This window comes from Cetorhinus maximus, chromosome 8, assembly GCF_964194155.1.
Source record: "Cetorhinus maximus chromosome 8, sCetMax3.hap1.1, whole genome shotgun sequence".
Classification (NCBI taxonomy): domain Eukaryota; kingdom Metazoa; phylum Chordata; class Chondrichthyes; order Lamniformes; family Cetorhinidae; genus Cetorhinus; species Cetorhinus maximus.
The window spans coordinates 54,444,989-54,463,563 of record NC_135886.1 but is presented as its reverse complement, the minus strand read 5'-3'; the positions used below and the strand labels follow the sequence as shown (position 1 = coordinate 54,463,563).

Sequence of the window (18,575 nt, the reverse complement as noted above, 5' to 3'; positions counted from 1 at the left end):
CCCCACTACCACCCCAGATATGCTTGTGTACTAACATCAACTGCTGTGCAGCCCTTGCACCTCCCCAACTCGCCTCAACTGCAGTACAGCCCTTGCCCCCCACCAGCTTGCCTCAACCGCAGTGCAGCCCTTGCTCCTCCAACTCGCCTCAGCCACAATGCAGCCCTTGCCCCCCGCCAAACTTGGCCCAACAGCTGTGCAGCCCTTTCCCCTTCCACAATTTGCCTCAACCACAGTGTAGCCCTTGCCCCAGCACCGCACTGTCAGCTAGTCGGGAAAATACGACTTGCCTGTGCCCTCACCTGAATGCATGGTGCCTCAACCTTGAGGTCCAACAGGTGACCCTCACAAGTGCTGCGCAACATTGCTGTGCACTCACCTCAGAGTTCGAAGTGCAGCTCGCCAGGTGCATGCCTTATAAATGCTGTTGAAAAACATGTCAGTGTGCAATCCTGCTGACATGCTCGGATGATCCAGCGTGGTGGGGGAGGATGATTCCAGCAAGCTGGGCTTACAATGATATGCAGATGTATTACAATGAAGTTCCTGAAGTGTGGCGGCAGGAAACACAGCCCATCATTGATGGGCAGAGCGAACGATTGAAAATTGGTTTCACGGCATTGTGAAACCGATTTTTGGCCTTCCCATCATATTGTTCACTCATACCTGCTATGACGCCCGACACCAGCATGCAAGGAGAATTCCTCCTTTTGTATCATTTCCACATTAGAGAAAGAGAATAGAATAAAATATGATCAATAAAAAGAGAAACTAAACCTAAATCAATGTAAGAAATTTAATGGATTCAATAAATCCCTGTTTCAAGGGAGCAGGATAATTTAATGCACAATACAATTGTTTGCACACAGGGTTTCATAGGCCCTTTTGGCATTATTAGCTAATAGATTAAAATTACCCAGTATAATTTTCTAATGCAATCAAGAAATAGAGATGGTCGTTGAAAGTAGTGCCATATGTTTTTCAGACTGGTAGGAAGATTGCAGTGGTGTCCCCCAGGGGTCAGTGTTGGAACCACTGCTCTTTTTGCAATATGGACTTGGCCATACAGTGTAGAATTTCCAAGTTTGCAAATGACACAAAACTCAGAAATATGGTAAACTTTGTGAAAGATAGGAATAGACTTCAGCTAGACATAGACAGGCTGGTGCAATGAGCAGACATTACAGTGGTGTTAAATTTCAGTTGTCAAGTGATTATTTAGAAAGATGAGGGGAAAGAATGAGAAGAGATAACATGAACTAAGTAGTACAATTTCAAAAAGTGAGTGTAAAATATAAGGCTTTGATGGCGAGAGGACAAGTTGAGAAGGCAATTAAAAAGGCTAATGGAATCCTTAGCTTTATAAATAGAGACATAGTGAGTGAAAGCAAGGAAGTTATGTTAAACCTTTGTCTAAAAAAAATGGTTAGACCCCAGCTGGGGTACTGTGATCCTTTCTCAGAACCACATGTAAGAAAGGATGACAAAGCCTTAGAGAAGAGATTTATTAGAAATGTTACCAGGGATGTAGGACTCCAGTTATGTGCGAGAGTAGAGATACTGTGCTTGCTCTCCTTGAGTAGAGCAGAGAAGGGGAAAGAGGAGATGTGACTAAGGTGTTCAAAATTATGAAGGGCTTTGATTGTGTGAATAAGGGAGAAAAGCTATTTCTAGCTGCAGAAGGGTGAGCAACCAGATTAATTGGCAACAGAACCAGAGGCAACACTGTTTGGAAATAGAGATAGTTTAAGTAAGTTAAATATGTATTTGGGTGTGTTAGGAATAAGGTATATATTGAAGCTTAAGTTTAATTTGTATTTGTGCATTTGAGGGTTGAAAGGATGAAACCTGAGTTTTAGTTTCACTTGAAAAGATGCCTGCATTTTAATGAGATTTTATGACTCTTGAAGGGGATTTAAAATAAACAAGGTAGAAAAAAAAACTGTGCTTTTGCCTAGCAACAGGGGTCTAGAGAGGGAGGCCCCACACACACACAAACAAATAAACCGAAAGCAGTTTAAGTTCAGTTGGTCAGTGTGCTCTAAAGCTGAAAGGAGATGCCAGCAGAAGCAACATAGGAGAAGGTCTGATGGCAAGTCCCAAACTAAAGTTGGAAGGAGCTACTAGGAGAAGCTGGATACAAGAGAGGGAACTGCAAGGAGCAGGTTCCAGAAACTAAAGAAGAAAGTCTCAAAACCAGGGGAGTGGAATAGGAAAGGTCCCAAGAGGACAGTTAAATCAAAGGACGAACAGAAATATGGAAAAGATCCTGTTAAGTGAAATTAAGAGTGATGAGCAGAGAAAGGCTCCAAGCTTAAAGGGAGAAACTTGCAAGATGCAGATTTAAAGCATATAGACTTGCAAAAAGCCAGAAGATCCAAGGAGACAGCTGAAGGTCTGCAACTCTTTACTATGGGGATGTGAAGCAATGGTGTTCTGTTGGCGCAGTTGAGCATTTGAGAGTGAGTGCATAGAAGGAAGCATGAATGCACGTGGTGATCCAGGGGAGGGGGACATCAGAAGGAGAGTTCGAAACCTTGAAGGTGGACCCTTGAGAAAGGTGAGAGAAAGTATCATTTGGGAGAGGATTCCCAAGCAGGTTCTTCAGGAGCGGAGATTGGAAACTCTCATGTGAAAGATGGAGTTCAGTGAGGCCGGGTGCTCATGGTGTGACAAGCATCTGGGGGAAGTTGATGAGGTCATTTGTTTGGGGTGGCATCTGTCACTTGGTTTCAGAGTGTGGTGTGCCTGACCACAGGTCATCTATAGGTTTGCATGGACTGTATGCTCTAATGTCCACAGTAAGCACAAGATAGCTTTTATAACTTGTGTTATCCTTACAGATCTGTATATATCTGTAAAGGGTATTGGTGGTTGAAGATGTATTGTAACATAGTTAATCTTTGCTTGTTTAATAAATGTTTTATTCTTTTGTTAAAAGTTCACCAGCTGACTCCTGTGACTCTGTTCAGTAGCCACTCTCCACATTTCCAAACAAAAAATAAAAGTTCGGGTGTATCAAGCTGGGTTCCACCCTGGGATCTGGCTTGTCCTGTAGTAACATCAGCTGGGGTCATAACAACACAAGGAAAAGAAATGTATAGTTGAAGAATAGAACTGGCGCCAATCTTTACACACTTTTATATCTACTTAAAACCATACACCTCCTAACCCCAACAAACACTGTTTTAGTTTGTGTCTTTTTATAGGAGTCTAGTGAATGCCCAGACAATTAAACAATAAATATGCAATTGACAATACTCCAGCTACTTCCTTGCTTTCCTACAGCATGCCTCTACTCGTAAAGCTAAGGAACCCATATGCCTTTTTATATTATGAGCTGAAATGCACTGTCTGAAAAAAAGAGTGGTGGATGAGATTCAATAATGATAATCCAATTCCCTTTTGAGCATTATTTGAAGTGGTAAAAATTGCAGGCTTGGGGAAGATCAGAAAGTGGTACTAATTGATAGTTCTTTCGAAGAGCTCATTCAGCACTGTGTCAGCTGTATGTGTTGTACCATTCTATGTTTTGATGGTAGGAGTGCCAAGGTGTTATAATAGAGTTCTAGACCATGACCTTGAAATAGCAATGTTCTCTAAACAAAAAAATCATTTGATTAGCTCAGCCATGGTGTACTGGGACATGTAAACATAGGAACAGGAGTAGGCCATTTGGCCCATCGAGCCTGCTCCGCCATTCATTAGATCATGGCTGATCATCTACCTCAATGCCTTTTTTCCACACTGTCTCCAGAAATCTATCAATTTCTTTCTTGAACATGCTTGATGATTGAGCTTCCACAGCCCTCTGAGGTAGAAAATTCCAAAGATTCACCACCCTCTGAATGAAGAAATTTCCCCTCATCTCAGTCATACATGGTCCTCTTAACCTGAGATTATGTCCCCTGGTTTTAGACTCACCAGCTAGAGGAAGCATCTGATCTACTTCCACCCTGTCACATCCTGTAAGAATTTTGTAAGTTTCAATGAGGTCACCCCTCGTTCTTAAAAATTCTAGGGAATACAGACTCAGTCTCCTCAAACAGCAAACTTGCCATCCCAGGGATTAATCTGATGAACCTCTGTTGCACTCCCTCTATTGCAAGTATATCCTTCCTCTGGTAAGGAGACTAAAACTGTGCACAATACTCCAGGTGAGGTCTCACCAAGGCTCGATATAACTGCAGCAGGACATCTTTACGCCTGTACTCAAATCCCCTTGGATGAAAGTCAACATACCATTTGCCTTCCTAATCGATTGCTGCATCTGCATTCTAGCTTTCAGTGATTCGTGAACAAGGACACCCAGGTCCCTTTGGACACCTGCACTTCCCAACCTCTCAACATTTAAGAAATGTAAAGATAATTAAAAGTTGACTTGTAGGCCATTCTTGTTCTTCAGAATGAGTGTCATGCAGGGGTGGATAATGAGAGAAAAAAAAATATCCTTAGCTAAGAAGTCTCATTCTCAAGCTCAACCAAAAGAAAATGCAATGCCTGATGCAAAAAAGAATGGTTTGTCAATTTGTACTTTACCCAGGTATGTTTAACGCAGGCATAAAAATTAAATGCATGAAAAACATCTTTCTGTTAGTATTATTCTGTTAGTATTATTCATACCCAATATACACAACTAGTCACTGGCACCCAGATTTAACCACAGATAAAGCAACCATATTTAACCACAGATAATACTTGAATTGAGTGGCCCCCACATGTAAAGCATTAAAATAGTCACTTTTATCATAGTTATTAGTTATTTTTGGCAATGTACTTTATAAGAATCTCACTAAATGCCGTGAGAAGCAAAATACCAACACTCACATTGCAGCATTTCTCACCTTTCTGCAAAACAAGTTTATGGTGTGGTTTCTTGAGAGTTGCAGAGAAAAAGCAGGGGGACACAGTGGAGTAGCAGTACTGTCACTGGACTAGTAATCCAGAGGCCCAGGCTAATGGTCTGTGTACCAAGGCTCTTTAGACAGCACCTTCCAAACCTATGACCACTACCATCTAGAAAGACAAGGGCAGCAGACACATGGGAACACCACCACCTGGAAGTTCCCCTCCAAGTCACTCACCATCTTGACTTGGAAATAAATAGCTGTTCTTTCACTGTCGCTAGGTCAAAATCCTGGAACTCCCTCCCTAATAGCAGTGGGTGTACCTACACCTCAGGGATTGCAGCGGTTCAAGAAGGCAGCTCACCACCACCTTTTCAAGGGCAACTAGGGATGGGCAATAAATGTTGGCCCAGCCAGTGAAGCCCACATCCCATGAATTAATTTAAAAAAATATATAATCACAGAAGCTAGTGGAATTTTGAGAACTAATCTCAGTAATAGTGACTATGAAACTATTGTCAATTGTAGTAAAAACCCATGTGGTCCACCAATGCCCTTTAAGGAAGGAAATCTGTTGTCCTTACCTAGTCTGGTCTACATGTGACTCCAGACCCACAGCAATGCGGTTGACTCTTAACTGCCCTCAAGGGCAATTAGGAATGGGCAACAAATGCTGGCCTAGCCAGCGACACCCACTTCCCATGAAAGAATAAAGAAAAAGCATTCTTATTATCAAGAATCTCAAAATTGATGGGATTAATAAGCATTAGGCAGCTCCCAATAGCAAAAAAATTTCAATGTACAAGACACAAACTTAACTCACTTTTTTATATAAATCTGTTAGCTTGAAGTAGAAGAGCCGACAGGACAGACAGCCAAATCGAAGATAGGGACTGAGGCCTGTGGGACTCGCCAGCAGTGAGAAGGCATTCATCCTGGGTCTTTCAAAGTTCGCTACCCATGCCTGCAAGAGAAACACAAGTGATATACTGTCCCCTTACAGGTGAAGTGTCCATTTTATAGAGCTCTAATCTTTCCACTAGTCTCCCACTGGGCATTTATAGGCAGGCTACTCATATTTGACCTCCGTTCCCTTAAAAGTTTTCTGCTTTTTTGGCTGGGACTATTCTAAAACTACTAAGCTAATTCAAGTAGTTTTCCAATGTTGAAAAATGGAGCGTAAAGGTCAAGAAGGTTTTTCACTCACCTTTCTTTCTAAATGTCTCTCGAGTCGCGTTAAAGCCTCTGTTTCTCCACCTGGCCACACAGCAGAACGCAAACCTTCAGTATCAAAACCTAGTTAGACAAATGGTCAGGGATCAATGCAATTAGACAAGTATCCAGGATTCAACTTGTGATTAAACAAATAGTTAAGATTTGGCTGATACGTAAGGCAGAATTGTCCCAGATTTACACTAATTGCGGTAGCGAGCGGGAAAAAGATAGTTATACCTGCTGTATCATCCGAAACCCGCCTCTTAATCATGCATTCCTGGGAAACATGCTGGGTCTCTGGTAGGCGACCTCTCATTCGCCTGCCATGTCATCACCTCGCAGCTTCCTCACGCTGAGTGCCATATTTAAAGAGCAGCTGCACATACACCTTTGCGCTTCCAGCACAGGACTGCTGCACAGAAGACATGGTCCTGAAAGGCAAGAAGACTGTATGCCTCCCCCGATTCAGTCACACGTCCCTGGAACATCTTTTGGACGCCATGGAGGCCTGCCGTGATGTCCTCTACCTTTGTCCTGGCCACAGGAGAGGCAGTAACATCACCAATTCAGCTTGGGAGGCGGTGGCAGCGGTGGTCAGTGCCAACGCCCTGCAAATGAAGACAGACACCAATGCTGAAAGAGGGTGATTGATCTCCTCCATTCCGCCAGGGTAAGTCACTCTCCTCATCACTCTCAAACCCATCACACATCCACAGGGATCTCACTCATTTCCAGTTCAAGGGACATCACATTCACTCTCTCACACACACCTTCATTGTCCTCATCCCGTCATGGGGCCACACGCCACCCATACATGCCAGGCATGCTCATCATCTGGCCTAGCAGGCATCCTGCTTGAACTCTTTCCATCTGTATTCATGCAGGACAAGCTAGCACACAATACAAGGGAGAGATCACATACTGGTGAAGGATTGCCTGAAATCAAGGCCCTCACAGACTTTGAAAATAGAGTCAAACATCTGGCCAGCAAAGATCTGGACTGTTCCTGTGGTGACAGTGAGGTTGGCGGTGCTCAACCAAGTGAATATCCAGCAGTGCAACATCCATCAGACAACCATGCTGTGACTGATGTGTCCTGTTTCACAGGCCACTGCAATGTACTAATTATCTATCCATGCTTTCGCAAGCACATTTATTAGGGCCTCCGCTGCGTCACCACAACAGGAGCCTTATCACAGAGGGCTGCCATCAGCCAGACTGTAGTCAAACGTTCACAGATGCAATGTGCGAATCTATGGTGTCTCATCACTGCATGTCAGCATCATCCTCTACAAATCGAGAACTACAAGGGCCTCCCAAGCATGCCTGCCTCATCTGGCCAGTGCAATGTCCTCATGGCCGGCATCCTCGCCTTCGAGGACCTCCTCACCCTCATTCCCATTGACATCCTGCTCATTGGAGGAGAGACACGCAGCTCCTCCATCTCATCCTCAGCTAGCTCCTCTCCCCATTGCAGTGCCAGGTTGTAAAGGGCACAGCAGATGACGACAATGTGTGACACATTGCTTATTGAAGGACTCCACCAGACCGTTCCAGGCACCAGAACTTCATTTTCAACATCCCGATGATTTGCTCACCAAGGTGTGAGTTGCAGCATGTACCTCATTGTACCTTCTCTCTGCTGCACTCTGAGGCCGCTGCATGGATATCATCAGCCACGGCATCTGCGGGTAGCCCTTTGCCCTGAGGAGCCAATCCTGCATCCTCTGTGATCCCTGGAAGACATCAGGGATCCAAGAGCTGCTAAGGATGTAGGAGTTGTGGACACTCCCTGGGAACCGTGCGCAGACCTTCAAGGATGCATTTGTGGTGGTCGCGCACCAGTTCAACATTCAGCAAGTAGAAGCATTTGTGGTTGACATAGTTGACTGCTTGTTGCCACAGAGATCTGAGCATCACATAACTGCTGTCGATGGCACCCTGCATCTGTGGGAAACTGGAGATCTGGACAAATCCCAGCACTCTTGCATCCTGGCTTTCTTGGTCCTGGGTGAAATGTACTAAGTTCTGTGAAGATGGCGTCCGAGATCTCATTGATGCATTTCTAGGTGGAGGCTTGTGATATCCCACAGAGGCCACCTGTGAAGCCCTGAAAGGACCACTGGAGTAAAAATAAAAGCCGCGGTCACTTTCATGGCCACAGGCAGTGTATGCCATCCATGTCCCCGTGCTGCCAAATCCTGTAGCAGGTGGCAGATGAGACTGACCAGTTCCCGAGGCATGCGCAGTCTTTAGCAACACTGGTTCTCAGTCATCTACAGGAATGAAAGTCTATAGACTCTGGGTCTAGCTAGGCACCGACCAGCGATGGCTCGCTGTGGCTCTTCAGCGGTGTGAACGGAAATCTCAGCCACCCCTTCTTCCTGAGGGTGCTGCTCCTCCCTCTGTCCAGCCAGGTGCCTCTGTCACTCTCTTCTTTATCTCCACTCTCTGTAAGCCATGAGGCATATGGCTATGTCGCAAGGTTCCTTGCACGATTAAAGAGAAAGAGGTGTGGGTTGGCTTGGGTGTTCTAAGGACCTTTCTTGGTTAAGTCTGAAGACCCTTAATGCATCCCGGAGAGTGCTGGCAACCACTTGGATGGCTAGAGTTTAGTGCGCTGCATGGCTGGTGAACCCCACCCATCTCCCCCACACTCCACCTGACCGACTGGCGGCAGCTTCACCTTCTGGACTGCATGCTGTGCTCTCAACTCAGGCGAAGGCATTCTCCTAACCCGGACCGCAAGGCTGTGCTGTTAGCTTGAACCATGGGGGAGACTGGTCCAAACCTGAATGATGACATTGCATGGGGCTGTGAGTGCCTCCACCAGTGACTGCTCCATGGCCAGTTTTCACAAGAAGATTGTACAACTTGCGCAGATGTCCAATTGATCTGCAGTCCACCAAAATGCTCATTAATTTGCAGCCTGTACCTAAGGGGTGAAGAGCATGGCACTTTCAGGCCTCTGCATTGCTTGAGTGGGCAGATAAGCTAGAGGCCCAACTTCAAGCATGTCAATGTGGCTGCACCTGAACAGTCTCAGCTTGGATTCAGGTATCATTCTAGTAAATCTAAGCAGCATTACTCCAATGACAGCATATCCATCCTGAGGTACGCTTCCCAGACCTCAATACTGTACTCCAGGTCTGGTATAACCAGGGCTTTGTATAGTTGTTGCATGCTTCTTGTATTCTAGTCCTACAGATCTAAAATTCAAATTCAATTTACTGTCTGTTGGAAATTAATTTTGGGTACGTTGCTTGTTTAATAAAAGAAAGTACATATAAATGAATAACAATAATAAAGGAAAGAAAATTATCCTATAACACAAGCCTAACTGATTAAATATATATTGAAAACTATTCCAGTACATTAATCAATCAATGAGACAGTAAAACCATAAAATTGACAAGGAATAAGGAAATGAGAAACATCATGAGGGCATATCATCATTCATTCATCAACTTAAGTTCTTATAGAAAAAGTTCAAGAACCAATTTGTCCTACATCTGAGGGATTCTAACCTCTTCCCTGAGCAAATCCAACAGTAATACTGAGACAAAGGGGTGCTAATGTTACTGTTAATATTATTTTTTACTCTTGTCAAGAGTATTTTGAACAAGTGAGAATCACCTATCATTCCATTAGCCTTTTTGATTATTTTTCTGTTCATGACATTTCAATGATCTATGATCATCCCCCACCCAAACTCCAAAAGGCTCTTTGGACATGACTGTTTCTAGCTTTGCACTATTTAGAAAGTATTGTTCTATCCTTTTTAGATAAAAAGATGAACTCACACTTGCCTACACTACACTGAAATCTATTTGCCTTTTCACTTTTTAAAAAAAATTGCTCACAGGATGTGTGCATCGCTGGCAAGGCCAGCATTTATTGCCCATCACTAATAGTCCTTGAGCTTAGTGGTGAGCCACCATTATGAACTGCTACGTCCTTGTGGTGTAGGATTACTCATAGTACTGTTAAGAGAGGACGTCCCAGGATTTTGCCCCAGTGACAGTGCTTCTCCACCACCTAAAAACGGCAAGCACAGCAGGTCAAGGGTTTGGAAGGTGTTACTGAAGAAGCCTTGGCAAGTTGCTGCATTTTATAGTTGGTACATACTGCTGCCACTGCAGAGACAATAATGGGGGGACTGAATGTTTAAGGCAATGAACATGGTGCAAATCAAGTGGGCTGTTTTGTCCTGGATGGTGTCAAGCTCCTTGAATGTTGGACCTGCACTCATCCAGGCAAGTGGAGAGTATTCCGTCACACTCCTGACTTATGCTTTGTAGATGGTGGACAGGCTTTGGGGAGTCAGGTAAGGAGTTATGTTATTTACCACAGACATACCAGCTTTGGCTTGATCTGGTAGCCACTGTGTGTGTGTGTTCCTGATCCAATTAAGTTTCTGAATAATGGTAACCCCCAGGCTGCTATTGTTAATTTATTATATCTTTTATTTCATGCTTTCATCTACACTGCTTCCAATGCCGCCAATCTGTATATCATCAGCAAATTTGGATATGTGAGTCTCTACCCCATCGTGAGTCATTAACAAATATGGTGGATAGTTGAGGCTCCACAGATCCTCATCGTGTCCATTATCGCTATTGTATCTCCTGTCACACAGACAATTTCCTCATCAGGTCAATAATTTGCCTTCAATTCCATGACCTTCGATTTTAGTTAACAGTCTCTTAGTTAACAGGCACATTAATCAAGTGCCTATTGAAAGTCCATCTCAGTAACTTCCATAGGCATTCCTTTATTCACTATTTTGATCACCTTTTCAAAAAATTCAAATCAGATTCTTCAGACATGACCTACCTTTTACAAATCCACGCTGATTCTTTGATAAGCAAAAACATTTTCAAACTCTTTCGAGTTATCAACAGTCACAGATTGCAACTCTTTCGAGTACAATCACAGTTCTTGGTTTTCCGGGAGTGGGACATGAACCCACAACCCTCTGATTCAAAGGCGAGGGTGCTATGAACTGAGCCACAGCTGACACCTCCAAAAACATTTTCAAACTCTTTCGAGTTATCAACAGTCACAGATTGCAACTCTTTCAAGTACAATCACAGTTCTTGGTTTTCCGGGAGTGGGACATGAACCCACAACCCTCTGATTCAAAGGCGAGGGTGCTATGAACTGAGCCACAGCTGACACCTCCAAAAACATTTTCAAGGTGTTCAGTCACTCTATCCTTAATAATAAGCTCCAGTAATTTAATCAGCAACAGATGTTAAGCTAACAGGTCTACAATTCCCTAGCTCTTCTCTCAACTTTCTTAAAGAGTGGAGTGATATGTTCAATTTTCCAATCTAAAGAAACAGTTCATGAACCAAGAGAACTTTGGAAGTTTACAGTTAGAGCTTCTGCAACGATCTCACCTCATTCCTTTAAGTCTGGAATGAAACTCATCTGGTCCAGGGGATTTGTTATTCTTTTGTGCCATTATATCCTTTGTTACTGTTATTTTGTTTACATTAAGTTCAACAATTCTCTGATTCAATATTAGTTTCCTTTGGATGGCCATCCTTTCCTCTACTGTAATTATTCAATACATCCACCATTTCCTTATTTTCATTTATAATATCACCATTATCAATTCTCAAGGAACCTACATTGTCCCTGACCATCTTTTTTTATCCTAATTGTGTTACGTTTGATTATCTCTGAAAGTTTCTTTTCATACTCATTATTTGCAGTTTACCACCTGTTTTGTCACCTTTTGTTGCCTTCACTCATTTGCACCCAAAAAAGCTTTTGTGGGTGGAAATGAGAGAAGGCAAAAAAGAAACATAGGCCCTATCTTAACTAAATAATGCAACTAAGTTTGTCATGCATACCAAGCTCCTCCAGCGATGGGACTCCATATTTCTCATTATGTTCATCCAATACCAATATCGTACATTTTCCAAGTCTTCCCTCACTAATGGTTTCCACTGGTGGTTCTGGAGAGTCCAACTGACTTATCAGAGTCTGGAATTGTTTATATGTTAGTGGGGGTTGTTCTCCATTTAACTCAATTATTCTGGAAGAAACAACATGAATTTGGCAAACAACAAATTAATATTTGAGACTACAGAAACTGATTTTTTTGCCACTACCTAGTTTGAAAGGCTGAGATGTGTCTGAAGTGTGAAATCTCATGCTTAAGCATCTCTAAACCAACATACTAAGATATATCCCCAAATCCAGCTCCTGTTTGCCCAACATTGAGGGTACATACTCCCACCACAAGTGGCAGCAGCTAAGAAGCATTGACCTCCAAGTATGTTTCACGAATAACAGAAGCAGAATATGCTGGAAATACTGAGCAGGTCACCTGTTGAGAGATAAAAAGAGTTAAGGTTTCAGGTCGATGACTTTTCATTACAACTGGGACAAGTGAGAAATGTAACAGGATTTAAGCAAGCACAGAGGCAGGAAAGGGGTGAGGGAAGAAAATGAAAGGTTTGTGATAGAGTGGAAAGTCAGAGAGATTAAATACACAAAAGGGATGACGGTGCAAGGCAAAGGAGGCGGTAATGACACAGATGAAGAAACAAAAAATGGGATCTTGGTCCTTTTTAATATGTCTTAATATATGCTTCAGGATATTGCCAGCATTTAACCAACTGGTATAGCAGTGGATACCAACAGAGACCCTGCATTACAGACTGCAAAAGGATTTGGATTTAAAGGCCACAGCAGAAATATAGTCATAAGTCTTTCAGGTCTATAAATTTTGTCACAAAAAAAAAATTTCAGTTATTTCCAGATGCTTTTTCATTTTTACAGAGAAATGTTATACAAAGAAATAAGACTTGGCAGTCAGGAGGGAAAAAACTGGAACTACAGGAACTGAGAGGAAAGATCGGAAAAGAGCAAAAAAAAATACTTGAGTTGAGGCAGCCCTGGGCTTATATGTCAAAAATGTTACAGGCAGACAATTAAGGAACTGTGATTTTTGCCACTGGATGACTGGATCAATTTACTGTTAAATAGAGGGTGTATATCTGGGGAAAATCATTATTTGATGAAACAATGTTTAGCACTGGGCCTACTAATTATACTACTGTTATTGTACTTAAGTTTTGGGTTCAGACATTCATTGGGAGGTTTTAAAATCTTAACAGGAACTTGCTTGCACCTAATTTCCAACACATCCAATATTTTGGATAGTCTTAACTTTACAGTGCCAAACATTCTCTCTACCTCTCCAATGGTTTAAATATTTAACCGAGTACATACTTGTCTAGGTCATACAATGTGTGTGAAATCTTGACAATGACCTCAACTCCAGCTTCACTAGCCAGCTTCTTGATGGCTGCATCTCGCTCCTTACCAAATGGCTCAGAATCATACTCAAATGTCAAACGGTTAATATTCCATTCCTGTTAAATTATTGAACAATGAACCCATTAGAACATTATATGAAATAGCAAAACCTGAACTAACTGAAATAAGTTCAAAAATATTTGCAACACTTTGTTAACAGTTTTTCTCATGTGTGCCATTATTTTTGAAGTTTAATGCCTTGCCCTTAGACATAATTTTTTGAAAATCATGGAATCACTGCTGCTCAGTTGTAAGATTTGTCAATCTGAGGAATTGGTCCAGTTCCTGGCTAGATGGCCGGCAAGAAGAAACTTGCTCGTCTTCAGCCCAACTTTTTCCAGACAGAATTTTAATTTAAGTGAATCTGCTGATAAGAATTATTTGAGATATTATTTTTCTTGTTCTGTATAGTTAGTTGGATCAAGGTGAGATTTGATTATTTTACAGACAGTAACTGTTGTAAAGTAAATTTAACAATTCATATCCAGTCTTGTCTGATTAAAGTTTTCAATCCAACTTTGAAAAGACTGGAAACATTACATAATATCCTGTTCAGATCTCAGCATCAATGTTAATTAAGGGTACTCCAGGCAACACTGATATCATGGTGATTGGTTTTAAGACCATAAAGACGTAGGAGCAGCAGTAAGCCATTTGGGCCATTGAGTCTGCTCTGCCATTCAATGAGATCATGGTTGATCTGATAATCCTCAAATCCACTTTCCTGCCTTGTCTCCATAACCCTTGATTCCCTTACTGATTAAAAATGTCTCTCTCAGACTTGAATATATTTAACGACCCAGTTTCTACAGCCCTCTGCAGTAAAGAATTCCACAGATTCACTACCCTCAGAGAAGAAATTCCTCTTCATCTGTCTTAAATGGGTGACCTCTTACTCTGAGATTATGCCCTCTGGTCCTAGACTCTCCCACAAGGGGAAACAACCTCTCAGCATTAACCCTGTCAGGAAGGATAGAGGAGCTGAGTATTATTTAAAGGAGAAAGACTGCAGAAAGCTGCAGCAGAGAGGGATTTGGGGGTCCTTGTGAATGAATCACAAAAAGCTAGCATAAAAGTTCAGCAGATAAAAGGGAAGGCAAATAGAATGTTGGCCTTTATTTCAAACGGAATGGAGTATAAAAATAGGGAAGTCTTGCTCAAACCATACAAGGCACTAGTTAGACCACACCTAGAATACTGTAAACAGTTTTGGCCCCCTTATCTAAGGAAATATATACTGACATTAGAGGCAATCCAGAGAAGGTTCACTAAGTTGATTCCGAGTATGGAGGGATTTTCTTATGGGTTTAGAAGAATGGGAGGCGACCTTATTGAAACATAAAAGATTCTAGGTGTGGTCTAACTAGTGCCTTGTATAGTTTTAGCAAGACTTCCCTATTTTTATACTCCATTCCCTTTGAAATAAAGGCCAACATTCTATTTGCCTTCCCTATTACCTGCTGAACTTGCAAGCTAGCTTTTTGTGATTCATTCACAAGGACCCCCAAATCCCTTTCAGCTGCAGCTTTCTGCAGTCTTTCTCCTTTAAATAATATTCAGCAGCTCTATCCTTCCTGCCAAAGTGCATAACCTCACATTTTCCTGCATTCCCACTCACTTAATCTGTCTATATCCCTCTATAGACTCTTTTGTGTCATCCTCACCACTTGCCTTCCCACCTATTTTTGTGTCATCCGCAAACTTGGTGATAGTGCATTCACTTCCCTCATCGATGTCATTATTATGTATTGTAAATAACTGTAGCCCCAGCACTGATCGCTGTGGCACGCCACTAGTTACAGGTTGCCATCCTGAAAATCCCAACTCTCTGTCTTCTATTAGTTAGCCAATCCTCTATCCATGCGAATGTACTACCCCCAACACCATGGGTTCTTATCTTATTAAGTAGTCTTATGTGCGGTATCTTATCGAACGCTTTTTGGAAATACAAATATATTACATCTACTGGTTCTCCTTTATCTATCCTGCTTATTACCTCCTCAAAGAATTCTAATAAATTTTTCAGGCATGGTTTTGTTATACATTACCCGTAGACTTCTTTTTAGGCTACAGAAAGAAGGGCATCCCTCAGTGACTTGTTCAAAATATTGTTGGAAAGGTATTGTGAGGCCAACATTGTTTTATGGTTCTAGACAGCAAGAGCAGAAAACATCCATAAATTCCCATCTCTGATTCGGTTAATGCTAGGACACTGGCTTTCAATTATAGCTATCAATGTTCATCTTCAATGCAGCCATGGATGATATTCCCAAGTTGGAAGCTGCATGGGAACAGACAAACTAACCCCTCAACACCAAATGGGCTGGGAACCGAACCAGAATCTAGTATTCTGTTAAAATCATATCTTGCGATCACTGGATGAGACAAACTGTTGGCAGGGAGTGGCCATTAAAAATGTTCAAAAGCAAGATAGACAGATATTGAAACTGGGAGGTGACACTGACCCAGACTGAGGGCATTGATCCAAACTGAGGGCCAGTCAACTTAAATACCAATGATATTTGAAACCAGAAGTTGGCAAAGACAACTTGGAAAAGTCAAAAGTCAAAAGTTTCCAAAATAAGAATTAAAAATTCACAGGTCAGTGCTTTGGAAGCTATCCCTACTGGCAAAATCAAATCTGCAGAAACCAGTGAAGTTGCGAAGGCTTGTTCAATGTGCTAACTGAGAACCATTGTTCACAAATCCTTACCTGCCACTACTCTTTAAATCAGAAAATTTAAGTAGTAATATGAGAAAGCACAAATGTAAGAATACAAACTCTGGAACTTCAAAGGAATAGATTGAAAAAGAGTATCAAGCTACCAAGAAACTTAGTTATAGTAAATTTATAGGTGTGTAATATGTGAGAGTTTTCTGTATGACTAACAAGAACTTACCTTGAAAAGCCTGGGAAATACATCAGCAGGTTGCCCATGTATAACGAACAACCGGGAGTTTAGCTCCAGAAGGCTAGCATCTAGGTCTTCCAGACACTGCAGCAGGAATCTGATGAATAGAAATATAGTGTTTGATTGCTTTCTTTTACTTTGGAAACAGTAGCAAAACAAATCTTTAGCATTATGCACAGCCTGAGCACAGACAGGAAATATAGTGAGGATCACATGCTGGAGATAGAACCCAGCCACCCTTCCTTCTGTTGTAGCACATAGAAGGAAACTAGCGGGTTCTGTTACTAATGCTCAAACATCCACACCATATTTTCTTTTCTGCACTGAACACCAATGTGGTATTACAAAACTCACAACAGTGGCATGAACATATTTTTCATGTCATCAGAATTAGTATTGTCAATGTTATCATTGTTTAAAGTGATTACTTACACCCGCAGATGGGCAACAGTTGTATCTTCCTTCCTACAAATGCAGATGAGGAAGGCAATGAACATTTACTAAGGTTTAAGTACCTAGTTTGGGTTCACAGTTAGATAACCTCTAACATAAAGCTTGACCGAAATGAGAGTAGAAATAGTTCCACACAGTACCGTGGGAACTTATTTCAAAAGGTTGGATTTTAAAAATCTAGTTTTTCTCAGAATATCTATATCATGAACAAAATTGATGCCAGCACTGAAAGAATTAAGACATCCATACACTGTCAAATTTATTTAAAAAAAATTAACACATGCAGTCTAGTACCACTTTCCATAAGATTGGAATAATAATCCAAGCATAAGATTTTCTGGTACATCTCCCTAAACAATTGCTTCATTCAGTCTCACTAAGATTGATGATAACTCCAATGAGGGCAGAGTAATTTGTCCCAATTGTTTATTGGCATTTAAAAAGCAAATGAAGCAGGATGATTTACTATTCAATGTGATAAGTGCTGAACCAGAATCTAGTATCCTGTTAAAATCATATCTTGTGATCACAAGATAAGAATTGGAAGCTAGCTCTACTGGAAAAATCAAATCTGCAGAGACCAATGAAGTTATGAAAACTTGTTTGATGTGTTTGGGTCAATGTCCTTAATGGCCATTCCCTGCCAACAGTCAAACTGAACTTGGTCCCCCAACCCATTTCTCCATCACCTGTCTGGATAATAGAAATCTGAGATAAAAATAGAAAATGCTGAAAATTCTCGGGTCACATAGCATCTAACTGTTCAGGCTGATGGCCTGACATCAGAACCAATTCAAGTTTAGAGATTGATCAGATTTTCAGTAAATGAAGAGGCAGGAAAGTGGGGGCAGTGGTGGGAGGGGAAGAAAAGGTAAGTTTTGTAGTAGACAGGGGTGATTAAATAACAAAAGGGGTGATGGTGCAAGGCAAAATGAGATGGTAATGGAACAAGTAAAGAAACAAATGATGGGGCTAAGAGGTATAAATGGGAATAGTAGAATTATCAAGAGCTGCCAGCAGAAAAAATGGGGACAGAGGTTGTGACCTGAAATAGTTGAACTCAATGTTGAGTCTGGAAGGCAGTAAAATGCCTAAATTGGAAGATGAGGAGCCTTTCCTAGAGTTTACTTTGAGCATAAATACATTCTTCAGTATTCCAAAGCCTTAAGCATGCTAAGCACTTTGCAAATGCTCTTGGGCTTTCTCCTCCTCAACCTTTAGATCTGTGACTACTCACACCATCCTCACACTCTGTCCCTCTCTCACACCAACCCCAGACTTGTGTGACCACCCCACCCATTCCCCATCACACATGATTCCAACCCAATAGTTCACTCTCTCACTTACTGGCTCACAACATCTTCAAACAACTGTGACAGGATATCACCAGCACATGCATGCCCTTCCCAACCCCATTCTCTGTACTCAACCCAAAGTCAGTGAACTATCAGCCTGCATCCAGATCTCCATGATTAGTAATACCAGAAAGTATTTCACACATTGATGCAAATCAATGAAATATGGCTCCTCCCATATGGCTTGCATTTCCAAGTAAAGCATTTGTCTGTCCCTTCAGTTCAGCAGCAGAAGGATTAGCAGTACATGTATATTAGACCTCTGCAAGGTGGGAGTATTAATACTGCTTGTTTGTGTCTTGACAAGCCCCAGTTGCACAACAGTACTAACATAAGCAGCATGCCTTACATTCAATGTGACTTGATAATTCAGACTAAAATTACCCACGTCAACTGATTATTTTTTCTACCTTCATCCTCAGAGCAAAGAGGGGATATGAGAAAGCTCTGGCTGG

At 41.8% G+C, this 18,575-nt stretch overlaps 1 protein-coding gene across 1 annotated transcript in view; it reads right to left on the bottom strand.

Annotated features, from left to right (window-relative positions):
* Positions 1-18,575, bottom strand: part of LOC144683647 (cryptochrome-1-like) — a 102,785-nt gene that overhangs the window by 49,420 nt on the left and 34,790 nt on the right. The window contains exons 2-6 of the mRNA XM_078546896.1: positions 16,301-16,409; positions 13,314-13,456; positions 11,927-12,111; positions 6,055-6,143; positions 5,671-5,811 (exon numbers count right to left, since the gene is read on the bottom strand). Of these exons, the coding sequence (XP_078403022.1) occupies positions 5,671-5,811; positions 6,055-6,143; positions 11,927-12,111; positions 13,314-13,456; positions 16,301-16,409 (667 nt within the window). The remainder of the gene's footprint in view (positions 1-5,670; positions 5,812-6,054; positions 6,144-11,926; positions 12,112-13,313; positions 13,457-16,300; positions 16,410-18,575) is intronic.